General features: G+C 40.1%; 2 protein-coding genes across 2 annotated transcripts; one reads left to right on the top strand and one right to left on the bottom strand.

Moving 5' to 3' along the window:
* Positions 1-759: 759 nt before the first annotated feature.
* On the bottom strand, positions 760-8335 carry LOC5501040 (cytochrome P450 3A41). Its single transcript, XM_001622352.3, has 3 exons — positions 7780-8335; positions 2857-3049; positions 760-2330 (listed from the first exon to the last, which is right to left on the bottom strand). Exons 1-3 carry the CDS (start codon positions 8258-8260, stop codon positions 1559-1561), a joined length of 1446 nt encoding a protein of 481 aa, XP_001622402.2. The 5' UTR covers positions 8261-8335; the 3' UTR covers positions 760-1558.
* A 5369-nt stretch (positions 8336-13704) lies between these two features.
* Positions 13705-19026, top strand: LOC116608111 (lactadherin). The gene is made up of 6 exons (XM_048734545.1): positions 13705-13955; positions 14529-14643; positions 15451-15571; positions 16270-16367; positions 16750-17069; positions 18785-19026. The coding sequence occupies exons 1-6, from the start codon at positions 13728-13730 to the stop codon at positions 18926-18928; spliced, it is 1026 nt and encodes a 341-aa protein (XP_048590502.1). The 5' UTR covers positions 13705-13727; the 3' UTR covers positions 18929-19026.
* Positions 19027-19945: the final 919 nt, after the last annotated feature.

The raw sequence follows: 19945 nt of genomic DNA, 5'->3' as shown, positions 1-19945 counted from the left end.
ATGAACGGCACACTATGTGTGCCCGACCAACGCAAGGTTTATCCGGTTCATTCCCACTGCTTACCATGACTGGCCGGCTTTAGGGTGGAGGTTTACGGATCTAGAGCCTTGATTCCCCTTAAAAAAGCATGTTTCACGAAACACCAGTGAACACTCATTTCCAGTAGCGCGTCTTGTGACAATTTTATGTCTGCTAGTGTGCTTTTAAAGTTCCCTTAGAGACCTTGTCCCTGCATCTTGATTCTACAACATATAGTAATTTAAAAAAAAAAAAGAAACATAATCTGCACATTAATGAAGCAGCAGTCTCCTGCACAGAGCCGTTGATCTTAGCGACACCAAGAACGGCTGAACGGGTGACTACCAAGTCAGCCGATAAAAATAAATGCTTTCTCGCCTTTTACTAGGATGAAAAGGTGTCAGCTAACTGAGCTCAGGACCGTGATAGAAGACGCTTGGAAGAGAGTTTTAAATGTGGTTTCCCCTATCACGCCCCCATGAGCTGTATTAAATGTAATTGCACGAAAAATAAAACAATCGAACGCGAACCCTGGATATTCTGTGTGTGTGCGTGTGGGATTGGGGGGGGGGGGGGGGGTGGCAGTCAGGTATTATATGCCAAAGTCATAGTATTTGCCAATCCTTCAATAGGAAATTACCCCTTTTTTAGTGACTAATATGGTAGCGCACACACCCTGCGCATCTGCTTCATTTATATCGACTACATCAGCATGTGGGTATACTTGCATCCTTACTGTATAGCCCTCGGACTTTTTGTTTTATTATAACTCTACGTGTTGAGCGTTTTACACAATATGATGGGGATATATATCTATTGTCACTCAGCATAGCTACAAATAACTAAACTACGAATACCTTAGCTATTGATAATTTTTTTTGGCCGTTTGCAGCTTGAAGTTCTAGTTAATTCTCTCTTAAATCTACAAATCACTTATCAACTACAAATGAAATAATGAATCGTTTTACGAGTGTACATATTCTTTGCACAGACAAAACTAAATAAAAATATTGATTACAGTACTTATTTTACGTATTAGTAAGCACAGCTCATCCTCGGAAACCTCGCATAAACATTGAAAAATGTTTTTAAAAGTGGATATCAAATTGACCGTAAAAAGTAAGACTGATGCAAAATAATTTCTAAAACAAGAAATACAGTTTCGTTACTTAATTGAACCACCTAAATACGCCGTACATGAGTTCCTAAATTATATCACAAGAAACACAAAAGAGACTACACATGAAAAAGCGCGACCCATCACTTCCTTCTCAAGGCTGTTTCAGAAAATTGGCACATTTCGCATTTTTTTTTGCCCCCCGTGAAAACAGCGCCAACGCCCAGTCCCAAACGTTCTTAGCCGGAGTTGTGACGTCACTGGGAACCACTCTCCCCAGCCCCTCTTGCCTCACGGCATAGAAATCCAGACCAGATCGCCTGGGACTAGGTTGGTTTCTTGAACATTTGTTTTATAGTGACGCAAGCGAGGCTCCAGCATGGGTGGTGATGACGGGGCCTTATCCTGTTACCGTTCGACGTCTATCGTTTCCTTATCCTAAGCACCATGTCCTTGGGACGCAGCAGTAGCACAGCCTCACCATCCCACTTCTGCGTCTCGGGGGCTCGCTCGAACACAAACTTCTCCAGAACCGCCATCAGGCACATCTTGATCTCCAGCAGGGCGAACCTCATTCCGATGCACTGTCGAGGACCCACCCCGAATGGCATGAACGAGTACGGGTGGCGCTTCTCTTTGGCTTCGGGCGAGAAATGCTCAGGGTCGAACTCTTCTGGGTTTTCCCAAAGATCAGGGTCACGATGCAGGACGTACACGGGGATATTCACATCGACATTTTTAGGGAAGTGTACACCTTCAATGGTGCATTCCTCGGCGCATCTTCGCGCGAGTGAAAATCCGGGGGGGCAAAGACGAAGGACTTCGTTAAGGACTTTGTCCAGGTACTCGGTATTTTGAGCCAGATCGTACAAGGACATGTCGCCCCGGTTCTCGCGCGCTTTATCAAGCTCTTGTACGAGTTTTTCCTGGACATCAGGGTGGGTTGCTAAGAAGTAGGCGGTGTTCGACATGGTGGTTCCCGTTGTTTCGAAGCCTGCGATGAGAAAGGTCACGGACTGTGCTGCAATTTGGTCCGGTGTCAGCTTTGGCACGCCTTCTATCGTTTGCGCCTGCGCATCTAGCATAAGCTGAATAAAGTCGTTGCGACCACGCCCTCCTTCTGCTATGCGGTTATTTACCATTCCTTCCGCCATCTGGAGAAAATAGTGGCCGAAGTTCATCGGGGTCATGAACCTGATGATGATAATTTCGATTTTAGAAACTATGAAATGATTATTATAATTTTGACATGGCAGAGAGGCGAGATTAGGCTGAAAGATTCGACCCAATGGCGATTGGGGGAGGGTGTGTAAAAAAAGTTCGGTACAGTTTGCTTTCTGGCTCGCGCGGACGCAAATCTTCGAGGGCAGTATCATCGATAGATTGCGTACCAGTGATCCTCAATTCTCTGGGTGTTTTGAAATAAAAACACAACAACAGGGAATGCATAAACTTAAAAGGACAATTCTGTATAATCATAATAATAACAACAACAATAATAACAATAATGATAATAATAATTGCGATGATGATGATGTTGTCGTTGCTGGTGGTGTTGATGATAATAATGTTGATGATGATGATGATGATGATGATTATTATGTTTATCATGATAATGATGATGATTAAGATAATAATAATATGGCGTTTTTGGTGTGATTACGACGATGTCGTAGATGTGGATAACGTGTATAGATTATTATCATGGTGCTATTCATACCTGCCAAAGAAGTCCGCAAAGGGGATCATGGAAAAGAATCGACGCCACGCAGGTATAGCGAACACGTTTCTGGCCTTGGCGACGAACTCCTCGTCAGGGGCAGTCTGGACGTCTGCCTGGTATCCGAATGCCGCGCTCATGATGACCTCCAGTGCGAATAGACTGAACAACCTGATGCAGTCCACGCTCTCCCCTGTGCAGACACAAGATATCAAACTTTATTCTTTTCGGGGTCCGGTATCCATCAAATTGCGCGCTCTGATTGGCTGTCGTGAGGTCCGGTATCCTACGATCCCGACCCTGCGATATCGGACCGCTCACCTATAAAGCTCGACTTTACGGAAAATCGGTTTCAAATTCCCTGTGTTTTGACAATTTCCCGCCATATTGATTTTGCAACGCGTGCGGCAATTTCAAGTTTGCCCAAAGATTTTTTGGGATAGAAAAAGCAGCAAATCGTCTCCATACGAAAAAAAAAACGACAAATCACTCTAGGAATTGCCCTGCATAACCAGCCTAACGTATCCACATTCAAGAGAAGTTCTTTAGTGAATATATCTTATTGTCTGTGGAGGATTTAAAGCGAAAGAAGACATTTCTACGATCAATAATTCGAGTTGAGAACTACGTATCAATTTGGATAAATTATTTTACAATAATTGTTGGTCAAAACTTAGAGAATGTCTTCATTGGAGGTTCTGTATTTCTGGAGGATTAAAAGCGTTGTGTGAAAATACAAAATGGAGTTTATTAAATGATCATGAGAGAACAAAATCTTCCCGAACATCGACGAAAGTCAGAAGCGAAACCTCGCCTCGTGCAACCGTAAGCCCGTAAGGTAAACAAAGTTGGAAATTCTATTGAGGAAAAAATTAATATGTTATTTACCATCTAAGGGTCGGTCCGTATCGTGAAATGCCGTGGCCTCGGCCTTAAAAACTGACCTCGATAACGGTATTTTACGATACGGACCTCCCAGCTGGTAAATGACATATATTTATGTGTGTGTTAACAAGAGGTCACACATGAGTTGACAAAGTCTTTTTTTATAACAATGCAATGGGATACTTGAGGGGCATGCAAAGGAGAGATAGGGCTTGGGGGGAGGTGGGGGTACTAAGGGTCTGTATCCCAGATTACCTATTTTATGACAAAATATCTGAACAAAAAAAATTGTTTTGCCGTCAATTTTCATACCCTGTTTAGAACAGCAACGGCAATAAGCCAGTTCAGAGTTTAAGGAATGACCGGGGAAGAATCGGTCGAGTCTGACCCATTGGACCAGAATCCACCGGAAGTAAAGATTTCCCATACGAATCTTTGTATTTTATGCGCGATATGGGCTGTGAAAACTAGCTTCAAAATGCCAGAGCTTACGCAATCTGAAGCGATAATATGATGCAGTGTAGGAAGAGGTCCCGTCTTTAAACTCCTTTTGAATTTCGGGGCCATAGCATCAGGGAGATTCAGGTTTGATCGCTTGAATCATTCATCGGCGAAATGGCTCGAACAAAGAGCGGTGACCCTTCCCATGGAGAACTCCTTCCGCTTAGTCCCGACGAATCGGGCCCATTACTTTCCTAATTTCCGGGTCTTTTGGAGATGCATGTATTGACACATGTGTTGTATAGTGGTTGTTGGAGCAGCCCATTGCTGCGCAAGTACTGTCCGTTTTTTTGACGAGTTTGCCGTCATTTTAAAACGAAGTTGTTATCGTTTTAAAACAATTTTGAAAAGCTGTACCAAGGTTGTGACGTCATAAGCCCGGCTTTGGCCAACCAAAACGCGAGACAGTTTGCAATGGCAAAACAACAACTTCGCGCGTGTTTTGTAACAGGCTATTGGACGGGCTATTTTTTTAGGTAACTGTCTACCTTAAAGCATCAATAAGTGAGAAAAAACAAGTTATTCTACAGTTCAGCGATGGGCCTCTGTGGATGAAAGGACTAAAATGGTTTTAGCGGCCAAGAATTTGGGCTTATCGCGCCATTTACCAAGCGACTACAACACGTATTTTCCTGTATTGTGTGCGGCTTATTCCATGTTCCATATTTTATCGACACTATTTCTTCGGATATCAGAGAATAAGACCCACATTTGATCACACTGAGGCGAAAAGTTTGTATCGTAAAGTATACATGAATATCTCTGAGAGTTTTGACACCCAATATTAGTCGAAAAATACAGAGGTTTGTATGGGGAACGATTGACTTCCGGTGGATTTGGGTCCCATGGTTCGGACTCGACCCATTCTTCCCCGGTCATTCCTTACACTTAGAACAGGCTTATTTTTATACAGTACCCTGTTTACGATAACAGTCATTTTCTTTAGAAAACAAACCCAATCCATTTTTTGGTTGACACTTTTTCATATTCTTTATTAAAAATACAAAGTTCTAAAGCTAAGCATTTGAAGGGCGAGCACTTACGAGCTTGCGAGCACCCCGTTTTTTATGCGAGACCGAGCATTTTAGTTGTTGAATAAATCGAGCAGCGAGCACACCGAAAAAATACAATGCGAGCACGGTGGAAAAATTGCGCGAGCATGCGAGCATTAGCCAAAAACTGCGAGCACATTTAAATTTCGGGGAATCATTCGGGGGCCCTATTTGAATTCTGGGTTCAAATATAAAAAATTATAGATGACTAATGGATATATTTTTTTTAATAAAAAACCGTAATAAAATTCTAGACATTAAAAAACACAAAAAGAAGTCATGTTGTTAGTTTGTACTTTGTACTTATGTAATTAATTGATATTCACAAAAAACACACGGCAAATGGCGGGCCTAGGAATCACTCTCATCTGCTCATACAAACACCGTTATTTCTCATCGGTTAACAGATACATTGCCTGGGCTACCTGTGTGTGTGGCAAGCTGCATGGCGAAATGTGCAAAAATGAATATGAATAATAACTAACTGTTGGTAACTGTTGTCTTCATAGTTATTAGTTCAAATGTACTCGCTGGAGAGTACTGGCTTTGAAAAATTAAGGCTAATTTCAGATGACTTGTCGGGTAGTTGCCTATAGTTTGCATCCCGAGGGGGAGGGGCATATGGATGCAGTTTGGTCCCGAAGGGGTGGGGGCTTTTCTCTGTTTTGTACAGGGTCAAAGTCTAATCCCCCAACCTTCCCCGGGACCATGGGTGTGGGGGTTTCAATTGACTAGTGCATTATCTAATATCACCATAATTATTGTCCATTATTATCCATTATTGTTTAAAATGGCCAAGCACTTCCAAGTCATTAAAGAAAGTTGAATGATTATACAGCCTAGCCTGAGTATCTGGTGATTTTATTTTTCAAAAGCTGGAGAGGAAAAATAAAAGTACGCCTTACACAAATACTACACGCGACGCCTGCCGCCCCTTTTCAGGCCACTGTCAAAATACGTCGGCTGTCAATTTTCCAAAGACTCGCGTGGTGGCAAAATCAAATACCCAAATCAAATTATAAACAGCATTTATGTAAATCAAAACTACATTGGTGTTATATACAAGGGTAATAATTTTAGTAACGACGAACCCTGGTGAGAGTAACTTTATGCTAACGCAAAGATAGTTGACGGCTCAGGAGATTTACGATTTAAGTATATAGCTGCAGATCCACACTTCACTAAATTACTACAGGATTTTCACATCCCCAATTTCCTACAGGCTTTTTCGTCTAAATAGACAAACCTCTGGTTAAACACAAATTCTTTTATTTGATAAGCTCACTCGATCAACAACTCGCGGGAAGTACCGCAAACAATCCCAAGCATTCTTCGTGCTCTCACAGACAAATTTCTTGAATATTCGGCGCCTGGTCAGTCTAAAAATTTGATAACTACTACTAAAGATGTCCGTAGTATTAAGCAGCTTCTATGACATCAATATTTCCAGCGCTTTTGGTATAACGAAACCGGTATAACTAGTAGATGTTCGCTTCGAAAATTGATACCAATGAGAAATAAACACACGCAATGACCGGCCTTGGCAAAACATTTGAACATCTAACCTGAGTATCAGGCGCAATTTTTCCGAAGAAAATAAAGACAGGAAAATATATTTTTTAAATGTTAAAGAAAACGATTTCTCTGATTCTGCTAACGCCAGGTCAAAAGCACTTTTGGAGTCCGCCATTACTCTGAGAACGACCAGTCGACGGGCTAGGGTACTATATATATATATATATATAGCTGAACCAATCAGCGCGTCCCATTCGAGTACCCTTTGTTTTTTTACCAATCAGGAGCCATGTCGGAATCCGGCATGAGAACATGCGATTCGGACAGTACTTGTATCAGGCCCTTGTCTTGTTTCTCGCCGGCACGATAGAAACATAGGAGGGCCTGATACTCAGGTTATATACAGCCCTGTATACAGGTTACACGTCGATTAATTGCGACACTTAACGAGTATCGGGGTGCATACTATACTTTGAACATAATGATTTATTTTAAAGAATAACAAGTCGCTGACATTAGAATGATAGAACCGAGCATTGTGAGATTAAATCAGGCTGTACACAGGACACAATCGAATTGCGTGCGGCACTTGAAAATATCTGTCTTCATAAAAAAAAATGCAGCCCTCCATTCTCTTACATCATATAGTTTTGGAATGGATATTACTGAATTCAAAGAATTAAATCATATAGGTTTATTTCGGACTTCCGGAACGAAGTTTTTTTTAGGATCCTATCCGTCTGCCGGACCTCCGTAGTGACAGTGGATTTCACAGAGGTCGCGTAAAAATTAACACTCCGAACCACTAGTGATTGTGTTATTCAAGGGAATGATAACCTTCTACATGGGAATTTGAGAGAATTCACTAGCGATTGTGTTATTTAAGGGAACATGATAACATACTACATAAGATCCCCGGGTGGTATAAATTTATAATACAAAAGCAAAAAACAAACATATAAAGCCTTACCTGAATCTGCCAATTTCTCGATTTTGGCAGACAGGTTATCTGAAGCAGTATTGAAAATGGGTACAATCTTCTTCAGTTTCCCTGACGTGAAGCTTGGAGTCAGGGTAGAACGAATTCGTTTCCATGTTTCTCCACTAGCGATGAAAAGCCCAGAGTTGAACGGCCGACCGAACTTGATAAATGCTGGCCTATCGGGGAACTTGTTGAACTCTTTTAAAAGAATCTGCTTGATAATTTCAGGATCTGAGACGACGATAGTTGGTGCTCTACCGATGAACAGCTTGTAAACACGGCCATATATTTTGCTAAAATGAAGTTGCATCTTATGCAAGCCGCCATATTTGCCGACCTCTAGTAAATTACCGATATAGGGCCACGGTTCCGGTCCTTTGAGGGGCTCGTTCTTAAGAATTGAGTAGTTTTTGACACCGTTCCAATACAATAAAACCAGCAATACAGCAATAGCCAGGAGCCAGTACATTTTGAGAGGTGTTGGCTGGTTGGTATAAACTGCTTCTGAAGGTGTTTGCTTAATAAAAGTCAGGCGATATATCAACATATATTATCCAGTGCGACGCGTGAGCGGGTCTCTGTAAAATCAGACCGGACCTCCGCGGACCGGACCTCAGCGGATCGGGTTTAAAAAAAAATATTTTTTTAATACACACAGGTATACGAAGCTATCAAAATAAATTAAAATTTGTCGAAAAGAAAAAAGGCTTAAATCATGGTTACATTTTGCGTGTTCTCTGAACATATTTTGGGGAGTCCCTATGTCAACTCGACATCCCGTTTGGTAGACTCGACTCCTTTATAGCGCAACTTTGCTTCTTGTATTAGTTTATGTGTGTGCCGATGACGACAAGTTTTTATTTTATGTATATGTTTGTGTATTAAACAAATATTTTAAAAAACCGGTCCGTGTAGGTCCGCGAAATTCCGGTCCGCGGAGGTCCGCTCGACATTTTACAGAGACCCCGCGTGAGCTAGCTTCAATTACGTAATCTTTGTCACGCGATATGCTTTGGTCACGAACGTCTCACAGAGACCCCTCGTGAGCTAGCTTTGATTACGTAATCTTTTCCACGCGATATGCTTAGGTCACGTACGTCAAACGGCTGCTAAGCTGACTAGAGGGCCACTGTCAATTTTATCTTATTTTTAATAAAATAAATAAACATGTTTATGCAAACTTGCACCCCCAATTTGTGTTAAATATCGTGGACTTTAAAAGCACACTAGCATACACACATTGGCACCAGTCGGGCCAAGACGGGACGCTAGCACAGTCTATTACCCGTGCAGTTCGGCAACCATGGACAGCTGTTTCGTCCTTATTAGGACTCGTCAGCATGGCATAGCCGGTATGCCTCAGTTAAACTTCATCGGCAAAAAAACTGCAGGGCGACTTCGACTCGAACGAAGTGCTTTAAACCACAGCTTAGATCCATGTGGGATCTAGAGCTGCGACGGGCTAGCGTGATGCCAATTGTGCGGATCACGCATGCGACCTTTGCTAGTCTAAAGCTGCTTTTAAAGACCACATTTAATATCGTACTAGTTTCTATATAATAAAACCGATTCCATTGTTCGAAAACGGCCCATGTTGTGATGTTGGTGAGGGACATGCACGTGATCACATGCACGTGATCACAGCTCATCTTCTTCAGGTGAAAAATAGGGATAAAAGGGACGGACCATTAGAAAAGTATAAAGGGGGGGAGTAGGGGGGGGGGGAGGTTTCAGTCGGGCATGTTTTTTTTCTTGTCTCAAAGACGTGCATGATTTTTTTTCATCGTTGTATGCACATTTTTCTTTCTGGTTTGGGCTGCATGGATTTTTGCAGGCTTTTCACCGTGCATGAATTTTGTTTTTATTCCTTATCCACCCCGCCCCATCCCCCCTTCACTTTTCTTATGGCCCGTCCCTAAAAAGAGGCAACTAAAAAGGATATCGCTAGCTCGGAAGGCAGAAGATATTTCGGTTGGAGATATTTTATTCGTTAAGTTCAATATTTAACACAAATTGAGGGTGCATTTTGTGTTTATTTTATTAAATGACGGATAGCTTGTCGCGGATCGCTTATAGCAAAGCAAGACACATTTCATTCATGAATTCATACTTTTCGCAGCACGATAACTACGTTGTCAATAATCAGTTGAACTGCGTAGAAAACAAACCTTTTGTTTTGTCTCATTCACGGTTCTTCCCTGCCAATAGCACGATTACAAAGAAATCCAAAGAAATCATGAGGACACGAATGAGACCAATCATCAACCCGGCTTTGATGTTATATTTTCTTTAAGTTATTGAAGGTAATTTTTCCTCAATCCTTTCAAGATTTCTTCTTTCTTTGAAACAATAATTATAAGGATAAAGGCGTCAAATTTAAAACAACATTGATTCTCTTTCTTTCGTCTTCGCGCGTACTCCCCCTTCCGGTCTCCGCGTCGCCCTTGGTCCCCGAGGATACGAAGATTTACTCAGCAAATACATGTCCTCCTGCCCTTGCCCAGCGGGGGAGAAACAAACCACAGATGAAAGGCTTTCATATTTAATGGCCAAAACTTTTATCTTGGAAACTACTATCTCCTAAACTATTATCTCCAAAGTTAAGTAAAAATTCGGAAATCCTGATGGCCCTTCCCGGCTTTTGTAGAATTTCCAGAAAGTTGGGAAATGACTTTTCGCAGCACGACAGTTACTATGTCCAATAATCAGGTGAACTTTGTAGAAAACAAACTTTTTGTTTTGTCTCATTCACGGTTCTCCCTTGCCAATAGCACGATCATGATTAAAACTGTGGGATAAATTTTAGCTTCCAATGAAATCATGAGGACACGAATGAGCCTAATCATTAACTCGGCTTTGATGTTATATTTTCTACAAGTTATTGAAGGTGAGTTTTCCTGAATCACTTCAAGATTTTTGTAACAATAATTATCAGGATAAACGCCTCAAGTTTCATTAATGAACAACACTTCTCTTGTTTTAATCCGTCACCTTTTCAAGTTAATGGTTACATAAATTGTTTAAGCTTTTAAGTTTCAACGAGGGAAAAAAGTATGTTTACAAGTTTACAAAAATCAAAATCCGTGAGAGGGAAGACGTGGCATCGATTTTCGTCAATTTTTGATCTGTTGGCCATAATTTCTTCAGATTTGTTTAAATTCGCAGTTCATTAAACGTTTGATAGTTTTGAACTTGATAGCTGAAATTTCTCGTTCGTTGCAGAATACCCTATCATGCGAAATAATATTTCTTTTAGGGATATTTCTGATATCCACAGGAGGTGAAGGGGGATAGCAATGGCGAACCACAAATTTTTCGCAATTTCGTGGATCACTATAAAAATGCAATAGCGAATCTAGGGGGAGGGTTTAGGGGGTTTAACCCCCCCCTCCTTTGGACTGCCAAAAAGCCATATGTAATAGAAAAAACTTACCCCCTTCCCCCTATGTCACTAAGCCAAACCCCCCCTTTAGCGAAAAGCTAGATTCGACCCTGGACGAGTTTTTGTCACGAATGACAAAAATAATGTTGAAAATGGACGCGAAATTAGAAAAAAAAAGTGCTCGCCAAAGATAATTTCGTTTGCATCTGAGATATGAAGCCCTATTTTATTTTGATAAAGGTGGAAAGTTATACCATATGAAGATGTTTTAACAAGTTTAACAGCAAGTTTATTTTTGAAACACAGCCAAAATTGCTTGATCCGTTTTCCAATAACATCACAGTTATTTCAAAATCAAACAAAACTTATTACTACAGTATTATGTATTTATAAGATAAACTATGTCTTGCAAGAATTGCGCTTATTTGCGTTATTCATATTCAATTTTCGACGTTTTAGTCGAAAACTCAGTGCCTTGTTTCAAAATATGTTTAGGGACGTGTCTTTATTAAAGTGGAGGGGAAGGGGGGAGGGGGCTCTGATTTTTTGGGTCGTATATTTTTTCGCATGTCTAAAGGAAGGGTCCTTATTTTTTTTCACATCTCTTAGGGAAGTGTCCTATTTTTTTAAATATTTTGTGAGAAATATTGATTTGCTCCATCACATAAACCAAGCATGGAGCCCAAATTTGCACAGTAATGTTTTGTATAGTTGTGTTGCTTATATATATCCATATATTTCTTAAAAAACAATCCTTGTAATTAACATGTATAATTACTTAGCAACATATATTCTAAAACTAATGGTCAGACAAACGATGTAGAAGGGGCATGGTGTAGAATCTATTCCAATAGAATCCAATTTCATCCGGTAACTCTAATGAGTCACTTCGATGGCTGAGGGTGAGGTTTACACTCTTGCGATTTACAATATATTGTATATTTATACGAAACAGTCAAACCGCTTTCTGTTTTCCGTCATCATTCAAACTAGCGGAATTACATTTTGTTTCTATTTGATTTATCAGCTCAATTGAACTAGGATACTTTGTCAGCGAATTCTGAATTTTCCTAATTCTGAAAACGAACAACACAAATTTATCCCAAGTTTGTGTTAAATTCTGTACTTGGAGCAGATAAAGTTTTCCTATCGGAGTGTCTCCTGTCTTACGATTCGTATATCACAAACGATCTTATTCTTAAGAGAGCCAATTAAATACAACATACGTCACGAAAAGTTTAACTCCTCTTTGTTTATTAGAACGTTAACGTCGTTAAGCATAGGCGGCGGTCAAGGGAAAAGACACTTTTTAGATCAGTGGTATGGAATAGGTAGAGGAGAAAGGAGTAAAGAACGACATTTTCCATAAAGTCAAAATTTCTAGCGTTGTAAAACTTACTTCGAAGGTGTCACAACTCCAGCGTGTTAAAATAAAACTTTCCTGGGGGAGCATGCCCAAAATGTCTCTGACTTAAGCTTCCCCATATGGGGCAGGGGAAAGCCCCCTCCACTTTTAAGAGCAGTGGTATGGAAGTTAGTTAATAGTATATAGATTTAGGCATTGCGTAAATGCGGAACTCCAAATGACCATATCTTTGCTTTTTTCCGCTTAATAATTTAAGAAATATAAATATTAAGCTATTACATTTCTGTTTTTGGCGACGTCAACAATTTCACAGAACACGCGACCAACTTATTGTTAAACTCCCTTCCCCCACCCTTGACATCCACATGACACATAACAAGTTTCGTTGTCATACGATGTTTCCGCCCTTCAGGGTAGTTTTACTTTTAGTGACGTCATCGATGATGTCACGTGACCATCTCATTGCACCCCGCTTGAAAAATACATGACACCTACAATATATTTTTTATTTTGTTGACGTCAGAATATTTTTGCTTTAAGTGACGTTACTGATGACGTCATTGATGACAGCAGAAATCACACGACAATATTGTTGCACACTTCTTGACACATACATGACACAAACCAAGTTTGGTTGCCATATGATGTTTCGTTTAGGAGATATGAATATACATATGACATCATGATAGTTTTGCTTAAAATGACGTCATCGATGAAGACACAAACATTTCAATATATCTTGGCACCGCCCATACATGACAACTGCCAAGTTTGGTTGTCATACGATGCTTTTTTGGGACAGACATCGCGTCACGAAAACTCGAGTCGATGGGTTCCCAATATTTGTTATCAATATTTTTGTTATTCTTAGGTATGGGGCTTCGCTTCGCGCCGCGTGGAAGCTCCGCTATAAAATAAAAAAGTATAAAGGAGTAAATGACGATATTTTCTATAACGTTTAACAATGTTTAGCGTTGTAATATCTAGAAAGTTTAACAAATTCCCCGTGATAGCGTGTCCCAAATATATGAATATTCCCTTGAGCCATTTTTTTTAGGCCAGCTCCGCCCTCTCTGTTGTGTTATAAATTTTTTCGTAGCCTGATCATGCCTTGAATATACACCTTTTACTTTAACATATCCATCCTTTATTTGCCTATAAGGATTACAAAATGGAAAGTGCAAGAAAATGCCACTGAATGACGTTCAACATGGAAAGCATCTCAAAAGTCACATCGAAAATAGCTTCACAGACATCTCTCTGGGACAATGCAGTGTAAATTGCTACCTAAGTGAGGTCTGTCAATCAGTCAACTACGACAGCACATCAAAAACCTGCCAGACCAGTATATCTACTCGCCATCAACACCCAGCGGACTTGGAGGAGAAAGCAGGAAGTGTCTATATTGGGTCCAAGGTACGTTATCACAACCAAAGACAACTTGTTATTACGGACACCCTCGGGATCGTAATACAGTGTGGTATCCAGTCAATTCGTCCACAAACCAATTCTTCCACAACCAACTCGTCCACAAGTTGAGTCAACTCGTCCACAAAGATAGTCAACACGTCCACGGCTTTATTAGCTAGGATTGAATGGAAATGCGCAGCTTGCACCGATCGTCTAGCTAGACCTAGTGTCTATCTATGAAGCTAACAATGACATAAACCACTCCCACTTCGCGCCGTAACGTCTATAGTCCTCCCCCCCCCCCCCCAATTTTTTCTTTGGATATTAGCAGTAGGGGCGTGGCTTTGCCACCCAGTTTTCCTCATGTCCGTGTCGTTGTGCCCTCTCCCCCCCAGTTTTAAGATGTCCGTTACGGCCCTGCCACTAACACTCAAACTACCACTGTTACCACTATATCCAGCACTACCACTATCAAACAACTACGACAACCACAACATCTATCACTAACATTGCGATAATGTCTGAACCACAATGTAACGTGCGTATCAAAAAAATGATATTCTATATTTCATTGCTAAGAATGACTGCGTCCAAGGTTCATGCCCTGATGACAAAATGTGCAAAGTGGACTTCGCTGGCGGTGGCGCCTCGTGCGTTTGCCCAATCAAATCGGATCCAAATGTCTCCCCATGTGGTAAGAAAACACTAGAAATAATTATGAAAAATATGATATTTTTTCCATTATTTTCCATTCCATTATCCATAAAGGTTTTCAACTAAAGTCAAATAGGCAACGATCTTCCAATAGAAATTAGTACAAAATAAAGATTTATTTGTCAAGTTTTTTAATACAATATGTGTAGTGGATCATTTTATAACGTATCAATAAGGCTTCGTTATAGTATTAATTGGAAAATTACAAAAAGGAAAGACAAATTTTTAAGAGTTCCCAACAGAGTATCGAGCAATTTCCATAAATGAGCGTCAAAAAATGTTGTAATAGAAGGTTTTGAAGCCTACAACGCTGGTTTTATTGTTTTTAAAAAGTTAACCATTCTTGTGTTTTCATTTCGTTTAAAGTGATTTTGAATTATGAAAACGGCATTGTTTCCTTGACAAGTTCTATGCCCATTTCAACTATATGCACTCTTGTATAATTTCTTAAACTTTGAAATTATGTTTTCCAATTTAAACAACATTAAAGCTATGCAAAACTTTGGAAATAATCTTGGTACATGGTTTGTGGCGGTGGGCGGCTGGAGGACCTATTTCTCTCTTTGTGAAATGTTCTAGTTATAGATTAGGGATTGGTTATCTGCGAGCTGGAGCTTATGCAACCTCGTTCGCAGCGTCTTCTGGGTAATTTTCAAAATGGCGTTAGCACATTACCCAGAAAACCATTGATGTAGCAATTCCTGTAACAATTCTACCTGCTTTTGTTAATGAGTACTAGGGGACTGAATACGAAACGTTGCTTAATCTATTATCCTCACCTATTTAGTCATACCATGTGACTCTAGTCCTTGCAAGAATGGTGGATCTTGCACCAACAAACCAGACAACACTGGCTACACGTGCACTTGCACGAGCGAGTATACGGGGACTGAATGCGAAAAAAAAAGGTAAAAGATTTTTCAACATAATAATATTACAACAAGTATAGTATAATTACTAACGTCATTATAACTTTAAATAGTCCAACCATGTGAGTCCAGTCCATGCAAAAATGGTGGAGCTTGCGTTAACAAAGCGGACAACTCTGGCTTCACGTGCGATTGTGCTAGTGGGTATACTGGAATTGAATGCGAAACTCAAGGTACAGGAATTTCCCATTTAATGATATTACAACAGATACTATAATTGACCAAAGTTAGCATAACTTTTAACAGTCCAACCGTGCGACTCCAGTCCTTGCAAGAATGGCGGAGCTTGTGTTGACAAAGCGGACAACTCCGGCTACACGTGCGCTTGTGCTAGTGGGTATACGGGAATTGAATGTGAAACTCAAGGTACATGATTTTTCTTAATATTATTACAAAAAAGTATAATAAAAGTAGGGGAGATACAAACGTTCCGTATTTTATTTTGCAGTCCTTCGTTAGGGCGGTTACTAAAACCTGATGAATTATATTTATTTGGGATAAAATCCAAAACGTTGGCATCTCTTGACCTCTGCATTGCCCGTCTCCATACATATACTTCTTCAGACATTGCATCCAATTGCTTCATTGCATCCAGAGAACCGATTCATCTTTCACTTTTTCCAATAAGAAGTACAATTAAACATAGTTGTCTTAACAGTTCAACCATGTGACTCCAGCCCCTGCAAGAATGGCGCAACTTGCACCAACTCCGCTGATAACTCTGGCTACATTTGTACCTGCAGCAGTGTATTCACTGGCAATACATGTGAAATTGGTAAGCTGTAATCATCATCATCGATATAATCTGCATTAACAGCATGAGCAAAAGTGCCATAACCACAATTAACAGACATCGCAGAACATTACCATCTTCATCATGGTAATTACAGGTCCGTAGCAGGGGGTGGGGCACTTGGGGCACGTGCCCCCCAATATTTTAAAATATTATAAGAAAATGACCAGTAGGGGCGTGGTTGTCCTCAATATTTTCTTAATGTTTCTGTATTGTGTCCCTCCAATATTTCGAGGCCTGCTACGGCACTGAATTATCATTACTCTCTATTTTCATTACTATCTCTTTTACGGCTCCTATTATCAGTTCCAACAACGTTCATGCCAATATCCTGATTCAAAATACAATCCTGTTTTTCTTGAAGACATCACAACCTGCAGTAGTACCGCTATCGGCCTGGAAAGCAGTGCGATCATTCCTGACGACAGGTTTAGCGCATCATCCCATTACCGTTACTGTGACGCGACGTACGGACGGCTTAATTATCACCGCAAGTACTGGGCACCGGAGTACAGAAGTGGTGATCACTACCTACAAACCGACATGATATCCATACATATAGTTTGTGCAGTAGCTACCCAGGGTAGTGGCGAGATTGATGACGAGTGGACCACCAGATACAAGCTTTCATTTGCACTTGTATCTGGAACATGGAGCATCTACCGAGAAAATGGTGTCGAAAAGGTAACAAATAAACGTTCATACTTTTTGCGCAAATTTATTTTCTTTATCTAAAACCAGAACAGTACCCGTTATCTTGTGACGATATTAAATGTACCTTACAGTAGAGCTTCTTTTCTAAAAAAGAAGCAAACAAAAACAAAAAGAACACAATAATTCTTTTAGATATTTGTAATCACAAAATATACAACATTTTTCAACAGCTTAGTTCATAATTTTCCAAAAATAAATATTACAAGGAATCAAATTCAACATACAGTTTACCTTTGATTTCAAATTCATCAACATACAGTTTAGCTTCGATGTCTAGCATCCTCGGGGGCCCAGGGCGTCGCGGAGATCGGGCACACAGGGAGCGCGCGAGATTTCTTTCGTGCGCGCTCCCTGTGTGCCCGATCTCCGCGACGCCATGGGTCCCAGAGAATGGATGTCTAGCTGTGGAACACGATTCATTTGTTTGCTATTCTTACTAAACTCAGGCAAACAGATTATGATAGATAGATATTTCAAAAGTCCCAGAACCAAATTCTTGAGCATAAACCTAGCTAAAATGATGTATTTTTCACAAATCTCATGCAGTTGAAAGAATGTTAGTTCCATACGATCTTTTACTTTGTCAAAGCGAAAACACGGATTGGTTTCCCGTCTCCATAAGTCTTTATTAAACTTTCTCAACCTAAGCTAGATCACCATTTGTATTATCAGACACATCTCAAAAGGACAAAAATCAAGTACTTGAATAAGCTTCCGAAGCATATCCTATTCCAGGCTTAAATTATGCTTTGGCGCCTGCAAGAATTCTCGTTCAAAAGCTTGGGCAGGCTGATGACGTCATAGTGCTCGACCAATCAAAAACATTTGCCCGACAGACGTAACGCTTATTTACACTAATTTAGCTGCCAGTAGCCATTAGAAAAGCGAGCTCAATTAATTTGGGCTTCCTGTAAAACAAGCCGTCGCCATCCTTGAAACAAAATCTTCGTCCCCTCCCCCCATCGTCAATAAGTAGTCATGAGTCGGCGTCTGTCTATTTGTACCAAGATTTTGGCTCCCTTTGGCAGTCCGCGATACAAAAGCGGCCATTTTTCGCACGTGCCCTGTGTTTACGATAATGCTCAAAGCTCCTTCGATTGCGAAAACAAAGAATTATTTGGTAATGGCAACTTATTTTTCGATGTTTTACGTGTTTTGCTTATCATGGCTTTTGAAGTTGTCAATTGATGATAAAACTAAACGTATAAGCGATGAACTTGAAGCGGATAATCAAACTAGCCTCAAAAATAGCCCAAACCCATCATGTGATGTAAGGCTTTATTTACAAATACAGCGAAATAACCTTTTATTAAGGGCAGACAAGCCATCCAAATTCTTAAAATGGTGGGTAAAAAAAAAACATTTAGTAGATCTCTTTGTTATATAGGGAAATGTAAAATCTTTCTGAATACTTCGTTTGCCTGCCCTGTGCAAAATTTTAGCATCTTATGCACCTGGAATATGGAGAATCTCTAAGAGAACGGTACCAAGGAATGTTATTAAATGTAATCTACTTTATGAATTTGAAACATCGGACATCTCGAGAAAATGATTTCAAGAAGGTAATGAAGTGCACATAGCTTTAGTGCCAATCTTATGTACAGACAGCAGGGGGCGAAAGAAGTATCAAACTTACCACCACGTCCACTTCAGCTAAATAAGAAATTGGTTGTGTTTCCTTGCAGGACTTCATAGGAAATGTCGACAAGAGAAACGTGAAAAAGAATTCCCTCGCCAACCCGACCAACGCAAGATTTGTCCAGTTTATTCCCACGGCTTACAGTAGCTGGCAGGCGTTTAGAGTGGAGGTCTACGGAACCAAGATATAGTTGATGTACGATAATAGTGAACTTAAGCAGCGATGGCGGCAAAGGCAAGAAACGTACACCTTTTGCTTTTCATTACCGAGAAATACGCTTTCATTTACGCCGATGTACTGTCATTTAAGCGAAAGTAAAATCATTTGAACTAAAAGGAAATACATTAGCGAACTTTACATAATTGAATGCACACAATTGCATTGTCGTTCAATCCTCTATCTGATAAAGAACCTGCTCTGTCGTGACACTTAGTTGAATCATGTATCGATGAGAGACATTAATAGATGGATGACAGCCAATAAGCTTCTTCTTAATGGTGATAAGACGGAACTTCTCGTACTTCATGCTCGTCATCGTCCAAAACCTAATCTGAGTTTCAACAATGTTGGGTCTGATGTTATTGAGATTTCTGATTCCGCAAAAAACATTGGAACATGGATTGACAGCGAAATGTCAATGGACAAACAAGTAAAGAACATATGCAAATCAGCTTTTTTTCAAATAAGAAAATACATCTCATTTAAACACTGCGAGATACTTCTCGGAAGTGAGTGCTAGTATCCTTTATTTTGCATGTATGTGCATTATAAGGGCACAAATAAACGGGAAGTAATTGAATAATTATTTTAGGATATTACTTGTCATGAAGGGCTTATTGTTTGTACGGAGGCGCTAACGTTTGTAAGAAGCACGCAAATGACTTTCACAAAATATTATTGTTTGCACTTGCTGTAATAAAAATGTTAATGAATATTTCGTTCACTGTATTGATTGCGAGTTCTCGTATTATTGATATTTTGTTTGTGCTATTGTTAACGCGCAAATGAAAATAGATTTTTCATTCCTGGTTGTCGAATAGTGTAAATGAATGTTAAAGTCCATATAACCTTTCAGAGTTGATAGACTTTGTCAATTCTTTATATTTTCATCTTCCAAATGGTATGTGGTTCTTATGGACCCTATAAAACACGCGTTCGCGCGAATAGCTCAAATCTGTAATATTGAGGTATTTTGGTCAACCTTCGG

Source organism: Nematostella vectensis, chromosome 11 (assembly GCF_932526225.1).
Source record: "Nematostella vectensis chromosome 11, jaNemVect1.1, whole genome shotgun sequence".
Lineage (NCBI taxonomy): Eukaryota > Metazoa > Cnidaria > Anthozoa > Actiniaria > Edwardsiidae > Nematostella > Nematostella vectensis.
The sequence above is the reverse complement of the archived record's forward strand: the minus strand, read 5'-3'. Positions and strand labels throughout refer to the sequence as shown.